The sequence below is a fragment of the Oncorhynchus mykiss genome, chromosome 16, assembly GCF_013265735.2.
Source record: "Oncorhynchus mykiss isolate Arlee chromosome 16, USDA_OmykA_1.1, whole genome shotgun sequence".
Lineage (NCBI taxonomy): Eukaryota > Metazoa > Chordata > Actinopteri > Salmoniformes > Salmonidae > Oncorhynchus > Oncorhynchus mykiss.
In genome coordinates this window covers 36,823,894-36,844,137 of record NC_048580.1, presented here as the reverse complement: position 1 = coordinate 36,844,137, position 20,244 = coordinate 36,823,894, and the positions used below count along the sequence as shown (strand labels likewise).

The 20,244-nt window shown below is 46.0% G+C and overlaps 1 protein-coding gene across 1 annotated transcript in view; it reads right to left on the bottom strand.

The window, feature by feature from the left end:
* The window catches only part of LOC110491048 (histone-lysine N-methyltransferase PRDM16), a 394,111-nt gene that overhangs the window by 100,926 nt on the left and 272,941 nt on the right, over nt 1–20,244 (bottom strand). The window contains exons 4-5 of the mRNA XM_036946771.1: nt 16,244–16,381; nt 7,109–7,211 (exon numbers count right to left, since the gene is read on the bottom strand). Of these exons, the coding sequence (XP_036802666.1) occupies nt 7,109–7,211; nt 16,244–16,381 (241 nt within the window). The remainder of the gene's footprint in view (nt 1–7,108; nt 7,212–16,243; nt 16,382–20,244) is intronic.

The window sequence follows — 20,244 nt, the reverse complement described above, 5'->3', positions numbered from 1 at the left end:
GTGAGTAGCTTGTAGGTTAGATAAGGTCCCTCTACACACACACACACACACACACTAAGGGTAAAAGGCTGAGCAGGATAACTACATAGCTCCCCAGCCAACATCCATCTGTGATCCCAAACTGAACAAACAATCATAAACAGGAACCAGAAATGTCTAACATTTCAAGTTTAGAAAAGATAAACCTCTCACTCTCCTGTCCAAGCGAATCAAGTGCATTTTCAAATGCTTAAACAACCACTCTATCATTAGCTTTGACCTAAAACATAAACACATCTAGGAACAATAAAATGTAGCCTGGGATAGTCAGCTTTACATCTTAATTAACACATAGCTAATTACTTTTCAGTCCAGTGGTGGCGGCTGTTTAGTGGCTTTAGGCTATAGCACGCAAAGGAAGCAAAAGGCTAAACACTTGTCATTACTTTCCAGGTTGATAGCCTTTGAAATGAGTTTCCCAACCAAGGTAAAACCAATGGAACTGTGAGGCAGGCAATTTCAATGGCGGCTTTCTGACCTGGGCACCAAGTTCAACAACGCCAAGTTGAAGAGAGGGGGAGGGAATGTGGGAGTGTAGGGTGGATGTTGTCCAAGAAGAATGAGCCATGTGTGTTTAGGCTAGGTTGCAGAGTGACAAAGCCAGGCATGGACACCCCAGATGTGCCCCCCTAGCTGTGTTTTCTGTAGATGTCACGTTCTGACCTTTATTTCCTTTGTTTTGTATTTAGTTAGTATGGTCAGGGCGTGAGTTGGGTGGGCAGTCTATGTTTGTTTTTCTATGATTTGGGTATTTCTATGTTTCAGCCTAGTATGGTTCTCAATCAGAGGCAGGTGTCATTAGTTGTATGGGAGGGAGTATGGCTACGCCAGGTAGGAGACCTGAGCCAACTTCCTGTGGTTACCGGGGGGCTAGAGAGACCGGGCAGGCACCGTGTTATGCTGTGGAGCGCACGGTGTCCCCAGTGTGGGTGCACAGCCCGGTGCGGTACATTCCAGCTCCGCGTATCGGCCGGGCTAGAGTGGACATCGAGCCAAGTGCCATGAAGCCGGCTCTACGCATCTGGTCTCCAGTGCGTCTCCTTGGGCCGGCTTACATGGCACCAGCCTTGCGCACGGTGTTGGGCTATGCTATTCCACCTCGCCGCACTGGCAGGGCGACCGGAACCATTCAACCGGGTAAGGTTGGGCAGGCTCGGTGCTCAAGAGCTCCAGTGCGCCTGCACGGGCCGGTCTATCCGTCACCACCTCCACGCACCAGCCCTCCGGTGGCAGCTCCCCGCACCAGGCTGTCTCTCCGGCCCATCCTTACAGGGGCTCCCTCCTCTCCAGCGCTGCCGGAGTCTCCCGCCTCTCCGGCGCTACCAGAGCCTTCCTCCTCTCCAGCGCTGCCGGAGTCTCCCGCCTCTCCAGCGCCGCCAGTGGCGCCCGCCTCTCCAGCGCCGCCAGTGCCGCCCGTCTGCCCAGCGCCGCCCGTCTGCCAGGGGCCGCCGGTGCCGCCCGTCTGCCAGGGGCCGCCGGTGCCGCCCGTCTGCCAGGGGCCGCCGGTGCCGCCCGTCAGCCAGGGGCCGCCGGTGCCGCCCGTCAGCCAGGGGCCGCCGGTGCCGCCCGTCAGCCAGGGGCCGCCGGTGCCGCCCGTCAGCCAGGGGCCGCCGGTGCCGCCCGTCAGCCAGGGGCCGCCAGAGCCCCTCAGCCCAGGGCCGCCAGAGCCCCTCAGCCCAGGGCCGCCAGAGCCCCTCAGCCCAGGGCCGCCAGAGCCCCTCAGCCCAGAGCAGCCGCCCCTCTGTCCCGAGCAGCCGCCCCTCTGTCCCGAGCAGCCGCCCCTCTGTCCCGAGCAGCCGCCCCTCTGTCCCGAGCAGCCGCCCCTCTGTCCCGAGCAGCCGCCCCTCTGTCCCGAGCAGCCGCCCCTCTGTCCCGAGCAGCTGTCCCACCTCTGTCCCGAGCTGCCCCACCTATGTCCCGAGCGGTCCCTCTGTCCAGTGGGGTCATTGAGAAGGGTGGCCATGGTGAGAAAGCCACGGAGGCGGACAATAAGGCGGACTAAGACAATGGTGAAGTGGGGTCCGCGTCCCGCGCCAGAGCCGCCACCGCGGACAGACGCCCACCCAGACCCTCCCCTATAGGTCAAGGTTTTGCGGCCGGAGTCCGCACCTTTGGGGGGGGGGGGGGGGTACTGTCACGTTCTGACCTTTATTTCCTTTGTTTTGTATTTAGTTAGTATGGTCAGGGCGTGAGTTGGGTGGGCAGTCTATATTTGTTTTTCTATGATTTGGGTATTTCTATGTTTCGGCCTAGTATGGTTCTCAATCAGAGGCAGGTGTCATTAGTTGTCTCTGATTGAGAATCATACTTAGGTAGCCTGGGTGTCACTGTGTTTGTGGGTGATTGTTCCTGTCTCTGTGTTTGCACCAGATAGGACTGTTTTGCGTTTTCACATTTCTTGTTTTTGTTAGTTTATTCATGTGAAGTGATTTATTAAAACATGAATAACCACCACGCTGCGCTTTGGGCCGCCTCTCGTTCAGATGAAGAAAACCATTACAGTAGATGTAGATGCTGCCGGGCCTGCCAGTTGCGCAGACCAGGACAGAGGCTACAGTGCCTTCAGAAAGTATTCATACCCTTTGACTTATTCTACATGTTGTTGTGTTTCAGCCTGAATTCAAATTGGATTAAAAAAATAATAATTCTCAACCACCTACACACAATAGCTCATACTGACAAAGTGAAAACATGTTTTTAGAAATTGTAGCAAATTATTGAAAAGAAATGCAGATCCCTTATTCAATGTTAGAAGCAGCTTTGGCAGCGACTATAGCTGTGATTCTTTCTGGGTAAGTTTTGCACACCTGGATTGTAAAATATTTGCACATTATTCTTAAAAAAAAAACTTTAAGCTCTGTCAAGTTGGTTGTTGATCATTGCTACACAGCCATGTTCAAGTCTTGCCATAGATTTTCAATTCAATTTAAATCAAAACTGTAACTAGGCCACATCTTGGTAAGCAACTACAGTGTATATTTGACCTTGTGTTTTACGTTATTGTCCTGCTGAAAGGTGAATTTGTCTCAGTGTCTGTTGTAATGCAGACTGAACCAGGTTTCCTCTAGGATTTTGCCTGCGCTTAACTCTATTCGGTTTATTTTTATCCTAAAAAAACTCACTAGTCCTTGCCGATGACAACCATACCCATAACATGATGCAGCCACCACCATGCTTGAAAATATGAAGAGTGGTACTCAGTGATGTGTTGTGTTAGTTTGCCCCAAACATAAACATTTGTATTCAGGACATATAGTTAATTTCTTCGCCACATTGTTTTCAGTTTTACTTTAGTGTGTTATTGCAAACAAATGCATGTTTTGGAATATTTATATTCTGTACAGGCTTCCTTATTTTCACCCTGTCATTTAGGTTAGTATTGTGAAGAAACTACAATGTTGTTGATCGATCATCAGTTCTCTCTTATCACAGCCATTCAACTCTATAACTGTTTTAAAATCACTGGTGGCCTCATAGTAAAATCCCTGAGCTATTTCCTTCTTCTCCAGCAACTGAGTTAGGAAGGACACCTGTATCTTTGCAGTGACTTGGTGTATTGATACACCATCCAATGTGTAATTCATATCTTCACCATGCTAATAGGGATATTCAGTGTCTGTTTTTTTACCCATCATTTGCAAGGCATTGGAAAACCTCCCTGGTCTTTGTGGTTGAATTTATGTTTGAAATTCACTGCTCGAGTGAGGGACCTTACCGATAATTGTATGTGTGGGTTACAGAGATTAGTTATTTATTCAACAACCATGTTCAACACTGTTATTGCACAGAGTGAGTCCATGCAACTTATGTGACTTGTTAAACACATGTTTACTCCTGAACTTATTTAGTCTTGCCATAACAAAAGGGATTGAATACTTATTGACTCAAGACATTCAGCTTTTCATTTTAACTTAATTTGTAAACATTTCGAAAAACATAATTCCACTTTGACATTATAGGGTATTGTGTGTAACCCAGTGACAAAATATATTCGAAATTTAACCCATTTTAAATTCAGGCTGTAACACAACAAAATGTGGAAAAATTCAGAGGGTGTGAATACTTTCTGAAAGCACTGTATCTGAGAAGAGCAGAAACAGTATAGAAATCTGCCAAAAAGCAATTAGTAGCCAAAAACTTTTTAGCTTTAACATTCCCCTACATTTGGCCGTTTGGAACACTTTACCCAATGAGGCTAATTTGTAAATCTAAACAAATATAATATTACATTTAAAAAAATGCTATTGATAGATATAGAGCTTTGCCTTATGTGATGGGTTTAGGGACAATGAAATTGGAAGCGCATATAACAGTATCGTTTCATTGCACTGACTGACGGTAGCCACCTGTCCATGATCCTGAATAGATGGTTACGGTATGTGATATTTGAATGAGCGCATCTAGGGCTACCAGTCTTCGTGGGGCTTTTCTTCAACATCGCGTGCTGTCTTGCGCGGAAAATGACAGTTGTGTACAGTATATGGCTGCATTTCAGATAGGCCTAAAACAACATGTTGTATATAGCACTAGTATGACCAACACCGTGTGTAGCCTACTAAACGAAGTAAGCAAATGTTCACTCTGGTATCATTACATTTGCATTACTGTAAAAGTGATGTCAATACTATGAAAACAACACACCGCCTCCTCTTCTCTCCCTCCCTGCGATCTTGCGTGTGCATGTGCGTTTGGAACTAGAAAATAGTGCATACCTGGAGAAAATGCGGATTGGTTACACTCATTGAATAGTGTTACACATTCGACAGCAATATGTAGCCTATCGTTCTAATTATTAGAGTGTAATTAAGCAATGAAGCCTGGAAGAGTCTTTGATAGCCTAGTGTCGAGCTGATCTGTGCGTGATGGTATGCACAAATGATGTGCAGACCTACCGCAGCAGCTACGGCTGCATTGCAAATACACTTGTAGGCCTGTGTCGTAGTGGGGCGCATATCCTTCTTGTGTTATTGGGCTTCTATAAAACGACGGTTGTTGATGTGTCCGACTACGTTTCAGATCCATTTTTGTACATTTGAACGGCAGTAGGACCAATGGACCTTGTTTTATTAAGGCTCTAAAGCAATACTAACTGTGCCCCCTCTCAGACATGTCATCCTGGAGCCGGGCCTGCTACGTTGGCACCCACCCTGTCCCAGCATTGCCATGACCTGACTTTACCTGAACTATCAACTCAAGTTGATTCAAAATGACTTCGAGTGTATGGCTCACCTAGTTCATACTGTATGCCATTTATTCAGCTGGCAATAACCAGATGCATTAAAAGGGGAGAAGTGTAGCAACAGCACTTTGTCTAAAGATGGATTTGAACAAATGACCCTCTGGTCTCAATTGTCCATTACTTCCATCTCAAAGGCTATACATGCATAGCTGCCACCAAAGCCATATAACTCATTTACTGTGTGTGAACTGTTCCCTCCCAAGATGAAAAACTCCTCACCGCTCAGAATATTTGGATGTGGCACTTTTGAAGGCTGCGACATCTTTCCAGTAACAGCCTTATGACGCGCTTGTGAGGCTTTATTAGCCTACTTGTTTTATTACACCGACTACGAGGCTTTGTCAAATCAAAAAACACTTCAAGGAGGAATTTAAACTTGAGGACTCGTCAGAGCCGCACCTAGCCATCGATTTCACCGCTGGAAGACATTAGACTCGAGACCTACAATGCCAGGGGAAGCGTGCACAGTGTTTTGGAGCGCAGCGCGCAAATAATCATTTTGTCGCCATAATCTATTGAATGAATCGACCAGTAACACTCAGCAGTAGAGCGAGCATGAATGGGGAGGAGGGTGTGTGAAAGCGCACATAAATGGGAGACTAATAGCTCTCTTTGAGAGGTAGGGGAACAAAGTGACTAATCTGCGAGCATGGGTGAGGTCTCGGAGCCTCCTCAAGCCCCACTCCAAGTCCCAGCTCCGATAAACCAGCCGAGGAGAGCTGTGCAGCACCAAGCTCTTCCTCTTCTTTCCCCCTTTCTCCCTCTTTTCTCTTGCGCACACACGCACACGCACACAGTCTACCTTTCATTTTGACACTAATTCACACACTGGTAAAGTGTCAATGTTGTTTCTGTTTGTCTCTTTCTTTTATAGACACTAGCGCACATCTATTTCTTACCCTTTCATCCTCTCTCCTGTTCTTTGGCAAAAAGATCTGAGGGAGGCTCAAATTGCAGCTATGAAATATCATAATATCAGGGGTGCTGAGGAGTATTTTTTTGTGGAGGAAAACTCATTCTGATTGGCTGGGCCTGGCTCCACAGTGGGTTGGCCTGGTTCCCAAGTGGGTGGACCTACCCATGGCTGCGCCCTTGCACAGTCATGTGAAATCCATAGATTAGGGCCTAATTAATTTATTCAATTTACTTCCTGATATGAACTGTAACTCAGTAAAATCTTTGAAATTGTTGCATGTTGGGTTGATATTTTGGTTCAGTATAATATCCTATATTCCTTCTGATGCACGGTGAGGTAAGTAGGTCAAAGTTAAATCCCACATCAAATCCTTCACTTCAAACATAATAGCTGTCTAATCCTTCCCAAAAAACATCAGTTCTACTTCAAGAAATAGACCATGGCATCATGTTCCTTGCATCGGGTCTTCATAGATAAAGCCTATAATGTTTTCTACATCCCTAAATGTTCGAGGTTATTGACCGCTGTCACATCTAGTTCTACGAGGTATTTGTTAAGTGATAGCGGACCCACTATGCTCAAGCTTTTCGCTGCACCCGCAATAACATCTGCTAAACACTTGTGACAAATAACATTTGATTTTGATTTACAATTGTTCGAGGATGGATGAGGACTGAGTTCGTCATTGATCGGGTGTTAGTTTAGGCTATGTATTGTCTGATTGAATGTAGACAGGTCTTTAGGCCAAATATTTTCCCCCAAATAAGCTTTTTATAGATGTCAATTTGGAAAAAGATCCAAAACGTCATTATTTTTGCCCCAAATCTGTATCTAAAATAATTATTAAAAGATCCAAAACAAAATGTTATTTTGGAGTTAATTTAAATATGCGCTAATGATGGCATTAATCTTACCTTCTAGGTTTAGTGCCATCGATCCCTCGGGGAAAATTCCTTCCTTCATATACACCAATAGCTCTTCCCCCACTTCAATATCCCTAATAGCTTTATAATCAATCTGTAAAATAGAAAAGAGAGGGAGAGAAAGCGGTTAGGGACAGTGTAGTCAACAAAAAGCTATAGGGCCTAATTCGTTTTCATATTTAGCTTGCTTGACGTACAAATTAATTTAAGTACGATTTAGGTTTCTAGTCTACTTTACATCCATTGTTTATCATATAAACACTTGATAGTCAATGCATAATATTTATTATTGTTTCTAAAAATCGATTTTTTTTTTATTCTAGGAGGCAATAAATATTTTTGATAAGTAACAATAATTAGGCTGATGACGCTTTAGTTTTTGGTTTGAAACCTCCACACTCAAACCCATTGTTATTAGAATGCATGCAGACTCCAAGCGCCAAAACATTTGACAATGTTGAATTCAACGAGCCAGTTACAAGCATACTTTGGGGTAAAAACGAAATTATAGTTCAAGTACAAGTCCTGACGATTGAAATAAAAGGCCAATTAAATGAAATGTCACATACCTGGAGTGCATTGTTTTACAGTAGTTCATATCCGTGCGCATTTGTAATTAAACATTTCTAAAACATGTAGGCCCCACACTGGGTATAAACTGAGCGACTGAAACATGTTAGAGGTGGCAATACATCTATTTATTAGCTTACAGTGAAAGAGCAACACCAGAAAATGCTAAATAGGCCCGAATAAAATGCACACATTTTTAGCACAACATGTTGTCATTTAACTGATTTCAACTGAAAATATAATGTTGAATTAAATAGCAAATGTCGCTGAATTATGAGCAAAACATGTAAACTACAGTTTTATACAAACACCAAGCAATGAACAATATACAAATAGGCTACACATTTGAAATTAACCAGCCTTAATGCGTCCTGTGCGGACGCATGGGGGCGCTCAGCACCAACTTATTCATCAACGACACACACACACATATACATATACATATACATATACATATATATATACACACACGTGCGCGCACACACACACACACACACACACACACACACACATGCACACACACACACACACAGAGAGAGAGACAGACACAGCAGAAGAGTTGGCTATGAGAGGTAAAACACACACATTCACACAAGATAGTAAAATTGTAGTAACTTCATCCAATACTTTTATCAGTCCAATGCTATGTTGTGAGCGTTGAGGGGTGGCTTAGAAGCTAGGCCAAATATTCAAAATCACCTAGAAGAGGAGCCAAATTTTTCAAACAAAATACACTTATTATATTTATAATTATCAGTGGTAGTATCTGTTTACGCATAGGCTTTTACGTGACAGACATCTTTATCTCTGACCTTGCTGTTCTCCATGTGGTGGTAGAGTTTGGAAAGGAGAGTCGTGGTTGTTAGAGCTTCCCTTTGTAACAGTAGTATTGTCTGAATGGAGTTGACAACACAACCCATAGTATCATTACAGGATCTCTCCCCGGCCGGGGCTGGGGAGCCAGCCAGGGCCGGGGAGTGAGAGGAGACAGGTGGCCAGGCAGGCAAGCAGGCTGCGGTGTGTCCTCCCTGGTTGGAGCTGAAGCAGGCACTCTATAGTCTGTGTGAGCGTGTCTTTGATGATGAGCTCACTCCTCCTCCCCTTCTTATCTCAAACCAAAGGATTGGTTCATCTGCCAAAGAGACCCCTCCCCACAGTCCCATCTCTGCTCTCTATGATGATGTAAATAATGTATCTAAGTCAACTGGTTTTAAACACACACACACACATGGAGCGATAAAAATCCAGTCTAGGTGCGTGAGGCTTGACGTAGTCATAGGTCTAAAGGCTTTCCAAACAACGCAGAGCAAACAATGGGTTTTAGTTCAGCCTTTACACAGTCTAGGTGCGTGAGGCTTGACGTAGTCATAGTTCTAAAGGCTTTCCAAACTACGCAGAGCAAACAATGGGTTTTAGTTCAGCCTTTACACAAGTCGCTGCTACGCCTGTTTTTACTTGTTATCTTTCACCACATGCGTTTAACAGTTTGTGCCAAAGACTTAAACAAGGGCATGAAACATTTGGATATGTTCAGAATAATTGGCATCAACCGACTTTGTTATCATAAATGCAACCTGCTACATTGAGTAAACTACACATGGAGGCTAATTGCAACATGTGATCCCTATACATTTTTGAAAGGATTTCAACTTCAAAGTCATTTGATTATGTGCAACTTAAACTCACAGTTGCCCGGTATAAAATAAATAGTGACACGGTTATTTAACTATTTAACAATGACATTTGACATGTTTGCAATCCACTATAATAACATGTAGCTTACCCTTTGATAGGCCTACCTTGTACCAAATGTGTTTACTCAATATATATGTCTTATCCCTCTGCCAATGTATTCTGTTTTTCTTACATCGTTGACAAACGAGACCTAGGATATATCTCTGCTTTTCACTATCCACAATGTGAGTGAAATAAACACGTTGAAGAATAGAGATCTATCTATTCATGCAAAATAAGATCGTTGTTAATAATGCTTGTAAATACAAATTGTAGGTCTATTTGTTTCTTTTTAACTCAAACATGTATAATTCTTTTAAAACTCATCTTCAGTAATGTTATGTAGGAGAACATAAAGCTCAATTTCTTAGATTCAAACACTGAATGGTAGCTGTTTCTGGTTAACAAATTAGGTGAGCAAGTTTTTATGGTAACTTACTTGCAGCCAGTTACCTGTAAGTTACTGTAAAAAAAAGGTGCAATATGTTACTGTAAATTACAAATAAAGTTTGGTTTAACAGTACACGTGTGTGCACGTGTGTGTGTGCGTGTGTATCGTCCCTTAGTGAGAATGAGACTGCACAGATAGGGAGGGGGCAGTACATGGCTCCCGAGTGGCGCAGTTGTCTGAGACACTGCATCTCAGTGCAAGATGCGTCACTGCAGTACCTGGTTCAAATCCAGGCTGCATCACATCTGGCCGTAATTGGGAGTCACACAGAGGGTTGGCCCCGTGTTTTCCAGGTAGGCCATCATTGTAAGTAATCTGTTTTTAACTGACTTGCCTGGTTAAATAAATACATTACTTTACACACACATCCTATTTATCAACAGAGAGTGTGTGTTTAAACCAGGGTGAAAGGGGAGATCAAACAACGTTGGGGTGTAGGGGGGCCTTGTCCTCTTCAGACACAAAAGACGAGGACCGCGTGACAAGTTGGTGAACGTGCCTCCAAACGTCGTCTCTGTGACACTGTGAGCAGTGTAGTCTACGTTTACTACCCGAGACAGAACACCGCTCTGTGTCCGAGGACAGTGTAGTCTACGTTTACTATCCGAGACAGAACACCGCTCTGTGTCCGAGGACAGTGTAGTCTACGTTTACTATCCGATACAGAACACTGCTCTGTGTCCGAGGACAGTGTAGTCTACGTTTACTATCCGAGACAGAACACCGCTCTGTGTCCGAGGACAGTGTAGTCTACGTTTACTATCCGAGACAGAACACCGCTCTGTGTCCGAGGACAGTGTAGTCTACGTTTACTATCCGAGACAGAACACCGCTCTGTGTCCGAGGACAGTGTAGTCTACGTTTACTATCCGAGACAGAACACCGCTTTGTGTCCGAGGACAGGCTTTTGGCTATAGGGAAACGGGCCTTCCGTAATTCTATGTGACCTTGGATTTCGTAGGTGGAAATGTATTAGGACTGGGATGCTCCCAAACCAGCTGAAGCTCTGTCCCTCTCTCCAACAAACACACATGACGGCTTACTGCCTATCCGGCTTCCTTCATTTGCTTAACCTTCAGGTGAGGAACCTGCATCCTGATTTAGAATGATTTGAGAAAGAGAGAGAGAGTATGTGTGAGCTCTCCGTGGCGTGCAGTCCTACCAGCTACTTCTGCTCTACACACCACGAAGAGCTCACACATACTCTACGTACTTGATGCTCTTTTGACAAACGGCTTAAGAGCATCTTGAGAAATGAGGGCTGTGAGGTTCAGAGGTCAATCAATGGGCTCTCTGAATGGCTGAGGTCTAAAGAGGAAGGAAGCCACCTCCCTATCTGTGCAGCCTCATCCTCACTAAAGGACGACACACACACACACACACTCACGGACACATGCTTGCACGTACATACTCTCACACACTCAAACACAACTGTTATTTCACAATAAATATATTTAACAAAATCACTTTCATTCATTCAAACTTTGGTCAATATTGACGATCATAAAAATATTTTTTCTTGTTCAATGAAAGAATGTTAATTATTTATACATTTAAATGTATGAAATATATTCAAAATGCATGTCACATTCTGACCTTAGTTCCTTTATTATGTCTTTGTGTTAGTTTGGTCAGGGCGTGAGATGGGTTGGGTAGTCTGTTCTTTTTTCTATGTAGTATTTATGTGTTTGGCCTGGTATGGTTCTCAATCAGAGGCAGGTGTCGTTCGTTGTCTCTGATTGAGAATCATACTTAGGTAGCCTGTTTTCCCCATTTTAGTTGTGGGTGATTGTTTTCTGTCTCTGTGTCTTCACCGGACAGAACTGTTTCGTTTTCGTTCGTTCTCCTTGTTATTTTGTTTTTGGTGTTCAGAGTTAATAAATTATCAACATGGACACGTACCACGCTGCATATTGGTCCGATCCTTCATACTCCTCCTCAGAGGAAGACGACGAACGTTCCAACGCAGTACTGCCTTAATTGTTTAAATTTGCATGATTATCTTCTGATACACTACAACATTATTAACAAACAAGTAAATGTGTAAATAAATGATCTACTGGGGTTTTAAAAGGTTGCTGCCATATTCAAATTTGCCTGTCGTGCACAAATGTCCATAAACTCATGCATTGTGCATGCTGACCAAAAAAGCGGAGAAGTACTAAGTTAGATAAATGATACATTTTTTGCATTGTGAGTGTGTGTGGTGTTAGTAAATGAATAAAAAGCCACCAGACAAAACAAGCTTCACAAACAATAGCAAAGCAGCACATTAAATTCAAACAACAAAACAACCCATTACATGTGGGGCAGGCCACACCCCCACAATATAGATATTTGATTTGGTCGGTGTCAAAAAGGCACCCTATTCACTACATAGTGCATTAACTTTCACCAGAGAGCTGTGCACGTAATAGGGAATAGGGTTTTCAGACTGTAGCAGAGGACATAACTGTGAAAGGATTAGGGCTAACCCAGGTCCACTCTGGTCTAGGCTGATAACATATACCCAGCTTCCGAGTTATGTCCCGACCCGTTGCTGTGGCTGTTTGGCAACACCTTTCCCACAAGGTACATCTAGAATTGGTAGACGGTTCTGATTGAAGAGTCGTGGTTTGCATTGTCGAGTGGTGCCCAGGAAAGAATAACATCAAATTGTTAGATGCTACCACCCCTCTCCAAATCAAAACCAAACATGGATTCCATGTTGTGTCTCGCTTAGCGTGCTTCAGACCTGTTTGTCAGCCTCACAATTGGGCAACATGCTGCTGCAGATGGGAAATAGAATAGAGCTTGTGGGTGCAAACATTGATATCCATGTTAGGTTTTGATTTGGAGGGTTGGTGGTAGCATCAAACAATTAGATTGAATACTTTCTTGGGCACTGCTCAGTGATGCAAATGATGAGTTTTCCATCAGAAGCGTGTACTTTATTACTAAATTAGCTAGTTTGTCCTCTTCCCTACTACTACAGATATACAGTGTCATTGACGTAAGGTTACTCATTGGCTAGAGCATCTTTGAGGAGAGAGCATATGACTGGTGAGAGATGTAAGAGGCACACAGGCATTGGGGTTAGGTTCAGCTGGGTTCTCTGGCCAAGTGACTGGTCGAGTGTGGGCATTCCTTCAGGAGTGTTCCATTTCCAGGTTTCCTTTTTGGACGGGCTTGTGGCTGGCTCCCAGAGAAGGACCCGGAGTGGTTAGGAGACGTGGGCGTGTCAGCGTATTATTATTCTACCTCACGAGTGACTTCCTCAGCAAGGCACTGACAGCCTTGGACCCACAACAGAGCCATTACTTTACTCATCATGCACACGCGCACACACACACACACACACACACTCTCAATCTCTCCCTCGCCCAGTCTGCTGTCCCACATGCTTCAAGATGACCACCATTGTTCCTGTTCCCAAGAAAGCTAAGGTAACTGAACTAAATTACTATCACCCCGTAGCGACATCATGAAGTGCTTTGAGAGACTAGTTAACCCACTGCCCCAATAGATCAAAGGATGACGCAATTGCCATTGCACTGCACACTTCCCTATCCCATCTGGACAAGATGAATACCTATGTAAGAATGTTGTTCATTGAATGTTGCTCAGCCTTCAACACCATAGTATCCTCCAAGCTCATCATTAAACTCGGGATCCTGGGTCTGTATCCTGCCCTGTGCAACTAGGTCCTAGACTTTCTGACCAGCCGCCCCCAGGTGGTGAAGGTAGGAAACAACATCTCCACTTCGCTGATCCTCAACACAGGGGCCACACAAGGGTGCAGGCCTCTCCTGTAATCCCTGTTTATCCATGACGGCCAAGCACACCACAAATTCAACAATCAAGTTTGAAGATGAAGCAACAGTGGTATGCCTGATTACAAACAACAATGAGACAGCCTACAGGGAAGCGGTGAGAGCCCTGGCGGAGTGGTGCCAGGAAAATAACCCCTCCCTCAACGTCAACAAACAGCAGAGGGAGCACGACCCCATCCACCCGGTCTCACAGGAAGAAGATAATCAAGGACCTCAGCCACCTGAGCCACGGCCTGTTCACCCCGCTCATCCGGAAGGCGAGGTCAGTACAGGTGCATCAAAGCTGGGAGACTGAAAAACAGCTTCTATCTCAAGTCCATCAGACTGTTAAATAGCCATCACTAGCCGGCCTCCACCCAGTAGCCTGCCCTGAACTTAGTCACTCTCCTATCAGGTTACTCAACCCTGCACCTTAGAGGCTGCTGCCATTTGTACATAGACATGGAACTCTGGTCACTTTAATAATGTTTACATGCTGTTTTACCAATTTAATATGTACATACTGTATTCTAGTCAAATCCATCCTGTCCAACTATTAACCTCCATATACTATTCTATCCAAGTATTCTTCAGATATACTATATATTATATCCAACTGCTACATACATCCCATCACATACAATACCAGTCAAAAGTTTAGACACACCTACTCATTCCAGGGTTTGTCTTTATTTTTAGAATAATAGTGAAGACATCAAAACCATAAAATAACAAATATGGAACCATGTAGTAACCAAAGAAATATCTAAATATATTTTATATTTGAGATTCTTCAACGTAGCCACTCTTTGCCTTGATAACAGCTTTGCACACTTTTGGATTTCTCTCCACAAGGTTCATGAAGTAGTCACCTGGAATGCATTTCAGTTAACAGCTGTGCCTTGTTAAAAGTGAATTTGTGGAATTTCTTTCATTCTTAATGTGTTTGAGCCAATCAGTTGTGTTGTGACAAGGTAGGGTTGGTATACAGAAGATAGCCCTATTTGGTAAAAGACCAAGTCCATATTATGGCAAGAACAGCTCAAATAAGCAAAGAGAAATGACAGTTCATCATTACTTTAAGACATGAAGGTCAGTCAATCCAGAAAATGTCAAGAACTTTGGAAGTTTCTTTATGTGCTGTCGCAAAAAGCATCAAGCATTACGATGAAACTGTCTCTCATGAGGACTGCCACAGGAAAGGAAGACCCAGAGTTATCTCTGCTGCAGAGGATAAGTTCATTAGAGTTACCAGAGAAATTGCAGCCCAAATAAATGCTTCATAGAGTTCAAGTAACAGACACAACATCAACTGCCTAGTTAAATAAAGGTTCAATTAAATAAAAAAGGAGACTGCGTGAATCAGGCCTTCATGGTTGAATTGCTGCAAAGAAACCACTACCAAAGGACACCAATAAGAAGAAGAGACTTGCTTGTGCCAAGAAACACAAGCAATGGACATTAGACTTGTGGAAATCTGTCCTTTGGTCTGATGAGTCCAAATCTAAGATTTTTGGTTCCAACCGCTGGTCTTTGTGAGATGCAGAGTAGGTGAACAGATGATCTCTGCATTTGTGGTTCCCACCATGAAGCATGGAGGAGGTGGTGTGATGGTGTGGGGATGCTTTGCTGGTGACACTATCTGTGATTTATTTAGAATTCACTTAAGCAGCATGGCTATTACAGCATTCTGCAGCAATACGCCATCCCATCTGGTTTGAGCTTAATGGCACTATCATTTGTTTTTCAATAGGACAATGACCCAACACACCTCCAGCCTGTGGAAGGGCTATTTTACCAAGAAGGAGAGTGACAGAGTGCTGCATCAGATGACCTGGCCTCCACGATCCCCCGACGTCAACCCAATAGATTTGGGATGAGTTGAACTGAAGAGTGAAGGAAAAGCAGCCAACAAGTGCTCAGCATATGTGGGAACTCCTTCAAGACTGTTGGAAAAGCATTCCGCATGAAGCTGGTTGAGAGAATGCCAAGAGTGTGCAAATCTGTCATCAAGGCAAAGGGTGGCTACTTTGAAGAATCTAAAATCTAAAGTATATTTTGATTTGTTCAACACTTTTTTGGTTACTACTTGATTCCATGTGTTATTTCATAGTTTTGATGTCTTCACTATTATTATACAATATAGACAATAGTAAAAAATATAGAAAACCCTTGAATGAGTAGATGTTTACAAACGTTTAACTAGTACTATATACCATATAGTACCCGTATATATTTCTATATTTCTTAATTTCATTATTTTACTTTTAGATGTGTGTATTGTGTATCGTTAGATATTACTGTACTTTTGAAGCTAGGAACACAATAATATCTCTACACCCACAAAACATCTGCTAAACATGTATGTGACTAATCAAATTTGATTTGAAACAATGACGCACATACACGCGCCCACACATACACACACACTGGCGCACTGTTCTTCCCAATGGGTAGGTAGGAAGAAGTACAATAGTCATTCCACCGAGTCTCTGACATTGCCATGTGCAGCTGATTGGAGGAGTGGGGTATCACTCACTAAACGCTGGCAGCCCATAGGAGGAGGGAGGCGCCACTCACCTGGTCTCCGCTGAGGTGACACGCCACCATGTTCTGCTCCTCAAAGGAGATGGCAGTGCGTACATACTTGAGCCAGCTCCCACCGGGCTCTGAGCCTTCGTCCAGACAGAACTTGACGTTGCCCATCTCATCCACCACCTGTTGGGACAGAGCAGATGATAACACACATACGTCAGAGGTGCACCTTTCATGCAAAGACACTGAACTGAGCCTCTATCTTCTCTAGTATGGGAGCATGTGTGAATACCTGCTTAAGAGAGCAGTAGCATTGTGGAATTGCTATTATTAGGGTTTCATTTCTTAGTCACCATCATACAGTATAAACATTTTCAGATAGAACCAGATAGTTTCACGTCACGCAACTGTTGGATACAAAGACTTTCTCAACATTGTTTGTGTGTGTCCATATCTGTTAGTAGACAGAACACTATCTGCCAAGGGCCCCTAACATTGTTTCTCCTACGAGCAGCGAGAGGAAAGAGGGAAAGGAGGGGGGAGGAGGGGAACGTTGAAAACTGTGGCTTCTTTCACATTTCTAAAGACTTCCTTTGGCACATATTGATCACCCTTTGTAATCCCCTGGGCCATCCCGAGAACGAGGGAGCGGGTTTCAGGTTACCACTTGAGAGGAGAGGAGATGGAGAGGAGGAGAGGAACTCATTGTGAGGCAGAAAGTAAGGGAAGAAAACAGGAGAGTCGGTCGCGAGCTGCTGTGTGGTGCTCTCTAGACGAAGGTTACACCACACATACAGTACTTCAAAGCTGCTGTGACATGATTGCTGCTAAGAACACAGGACTGAGAAATTCTCCCACTAAAGAAAACGCTAAAGGTTTCTGCGGGGCCTCAGAGCATATGTGATACACGTCCAACATCAATTCTCACAAAAATGTGAACATACCGGGCATGACTGAGCTTAAACTATTACAAAACAACATCAACCAAATGCCACTGACTGAATGACGAAGGCCTGGTGGCACTAGACAAGAACTTAAATGAGAACAAGACAATGACTCTCTGTAACGGTTCTCTTCTATCTCCTCCTCTGATGAAGAGGTAGAACAAGGATCGGACCAAAATGCAGCGTGTAGATTTCGATCCATGTTTTAATGAACAAACGTAAAACACGAATCAATACAAACACTACAAAATAAAGAATGTGATGAACGTAACGAAAACCTAAACAGCCCTATCTGGTGAAAACACATAGACAGGAACAATCACCCACCAACACACAGTGAAACCCAGGCTACCTAAATATGGTTCCCAATCAGAGACAATGACGAACACCTGCCTCTGATTGAGAACCATATCAGGCCGAACATAGAACTGGACAAACTAGACATGTAACATAGAATGCCCACTCAGATCACACCCTGACCAACCACAACATAGAAATATACAAAGTAAACTATGGTCAGGGTGTGACAGTACCCCCCCCCCCCCCCCCCCCAAGGTGCGGAACCTATAGGGGAGGGTCTGGGTGGGCATCTGTCCGCGGTGGCGGCTCTGGCGCTGGACGTGGACCCCACTCCATAATCGTTTTAGTCCACCTCCTTAGCGTCCCTAGATAGGTTACCCTCCTTAATGACCGCTCGGGACAGAGGGACAGTTCGGGACAGAGGTAGCTCGGGACTGATGGGTAGCTCAGCACTGAGAGGAAGCTCAGCACTGAGAGGAAGCCCAGGCAGATAGTTGGATCTAGCAGATCCTGGCTGACTGGAGAATCTGGAAGAGTCTGGTCGACTGGCAGATCTGGAAGAGTCTGGTCGACTGGCAGATCTGGAAGAGTCTGGTCGACTGGCAGATCTGGAAGAGTCTGGTCGACTGGCAGATCTGGAAGAGTCTGGTCGACTGGCAGATCTGGAAGAGTCTGGTCGACTGGCAGATCTGGAAGAGTCTGGTCGACTGGCAGATCTGGAAGAGTCTGGTCGACTGGCAGCTCTTGCTGCTCCATGCTGACTGGCTGCCCCATGCTGACTGGCAGCTCTGGCTGCTCCATGCTGACTGGCTGCTCCATGCTGACTGGCTGCTCCATGCTGACTGGCTGCTCCATGCTGACTGACAGCTCTGGCTGCTCCATGCTGACTGGCGGCCCTGGCTGCTCCATGCTGACTGGCGGCCCTGGCTGCTCCATGCTGACTGGCGGCCCTGGCTGCTCCATGCTGACTGGCGGCCCTGGCTGCTCCATGCTGACTGGCGGCCCTGGCTGCTCCATGCTGACTGGCGGCCCTGGCTGCTCCATGCTGACTGGCGGCCCTGGCTGCTCCATGCTGACTGGCGGCCCTGGCTGCTCCATGCTGACTGGCGGCCCTGGCTGCTCCATGCTGACTGGCGGCCCTGGCTGCTCCATGCTGACTGGCGGCCCTGGCTGCTCCATGCTGACTGGCGGCCCTGGCTGCTCCATGCTGACTGGCGGCCCTGGCTGCTCCATGCTGACTGGCGGCCCTGGCTGCTCCATGCTAACTGGCGGCCCTGGCTGCTCCATGCTAACTGGCGGCTCTGGCTGCTCCTTGCAGACTGGCAGCTCTGGCGGCTCCTTGCAGACTGGCAGCTCTGGCGGCTCCTTGCAGACTGGCAGCTTTGGCGGCATCCTGCAGACTGGCAGCTCTTTGCAGACTGGCAGCTCCCTGCAGACTGGCAGCTCCCTGCAGACTGGCAGCTCCCTGCAGACTGGCAGCTCCCTGCAGACTGGCAGCTCCCTGCAGACTGGCAGCTCCTTGCAGACTGGCAGCTCCTTGCAGACTGACAGTTCCGAACAGGCGGGAGACTCCGGCAGCGCTGTAGAGGCTGACAACGCTAAACAGGCGGGAGACTCCAACAGCGCTGAAAAGGAGGAAGGCTCTGGCAGCGCTGGACAGGCGAGACGCACTGTAGGCCTGATGCGTGGTGCTGGCACTGGTGGTACTGGGCCGAGGACACGCACAGGAAGCCTGGTGCGGGGAGCTGCTACCGGAGGGCTGGGGTGTGGAGGTGGTACTGGAAAAACCGGACCGTGCAGGCGCACTGGAGCTCTTGAGCACCGAGCCTGCCCAACCTTACCTGGTTGAATGCTCACGGTCGCCCTGCCAGTGCGGCGAGGTGGAATAGCCCGCACTGGGCTATGCAGGCGAACCGGAGACACCGAGCGCAAGGCTGGTGCCATGTAAGCCGGCCCAAGGAGACGCACTGGGGACCAGCTGCGTAGAGCCGGCTTCATGGCATTAGGCTCGACGCTCAATCTAGCCCGGCCAACACGCGGAGCTGGAATATACCGCACCGGGCTATGCACCCGCACTGGAGACACCGTGCGCGCCACTGCATAACACGGTGCCTGTCCGGTCTCTCTAGCCCCCCGGTAAGCACAGGGAGTCTGCCCAGGTCTCCTACCTGGCGTAGCCATACTCCCTGTTAGCCCCCCCCCCCAAGACATTTTTGGGGCTGCCTCTCGGGCTTCCATCCGCGTCGCCGTGCTGCCTTCTCATACCAGCGCCTCTCTGCTTTCACCGCCTCCATTCTACGATAACCTTCCTCGCACTGCTCCAGCGAATCCCAGGCGGGCTCCGGCACTCTCCCTGGGTCGGCCGCCCACCTGTCGATCTCCTCCCAAGTAGTATAGTCCATACTCCTGCTGTCCATAACGTCCTCCCATGTCCATTCCTCTTTACGCTGCTGTTGCTGCCTGTTGACACGCTGCTTGGTCCGTTGGTGGTGGGTGATTCTGTAACGGTACTCTTCTCTCTCCTCCTCTGATGAAGAGGTAGAACAAGGATCGGACCAAAATGCAGCGTGTAGATTTCGATCCATGTTTTAATGAACAAACGTAAAACACAAATCAATACAAACACTACAAAATAAAGAACGTGATGAACATAACGAAAACCTAAACAGCCCTATCTGGTGAAAACACATAGACAGGAACAATCACCCACCAACACACAGTGAAACCCAGGCTACCTAAATATGGTTCCCAATCAGAGACAATGACGAACACCTGCCTCTGATTGAGAACCATATCAGGCCG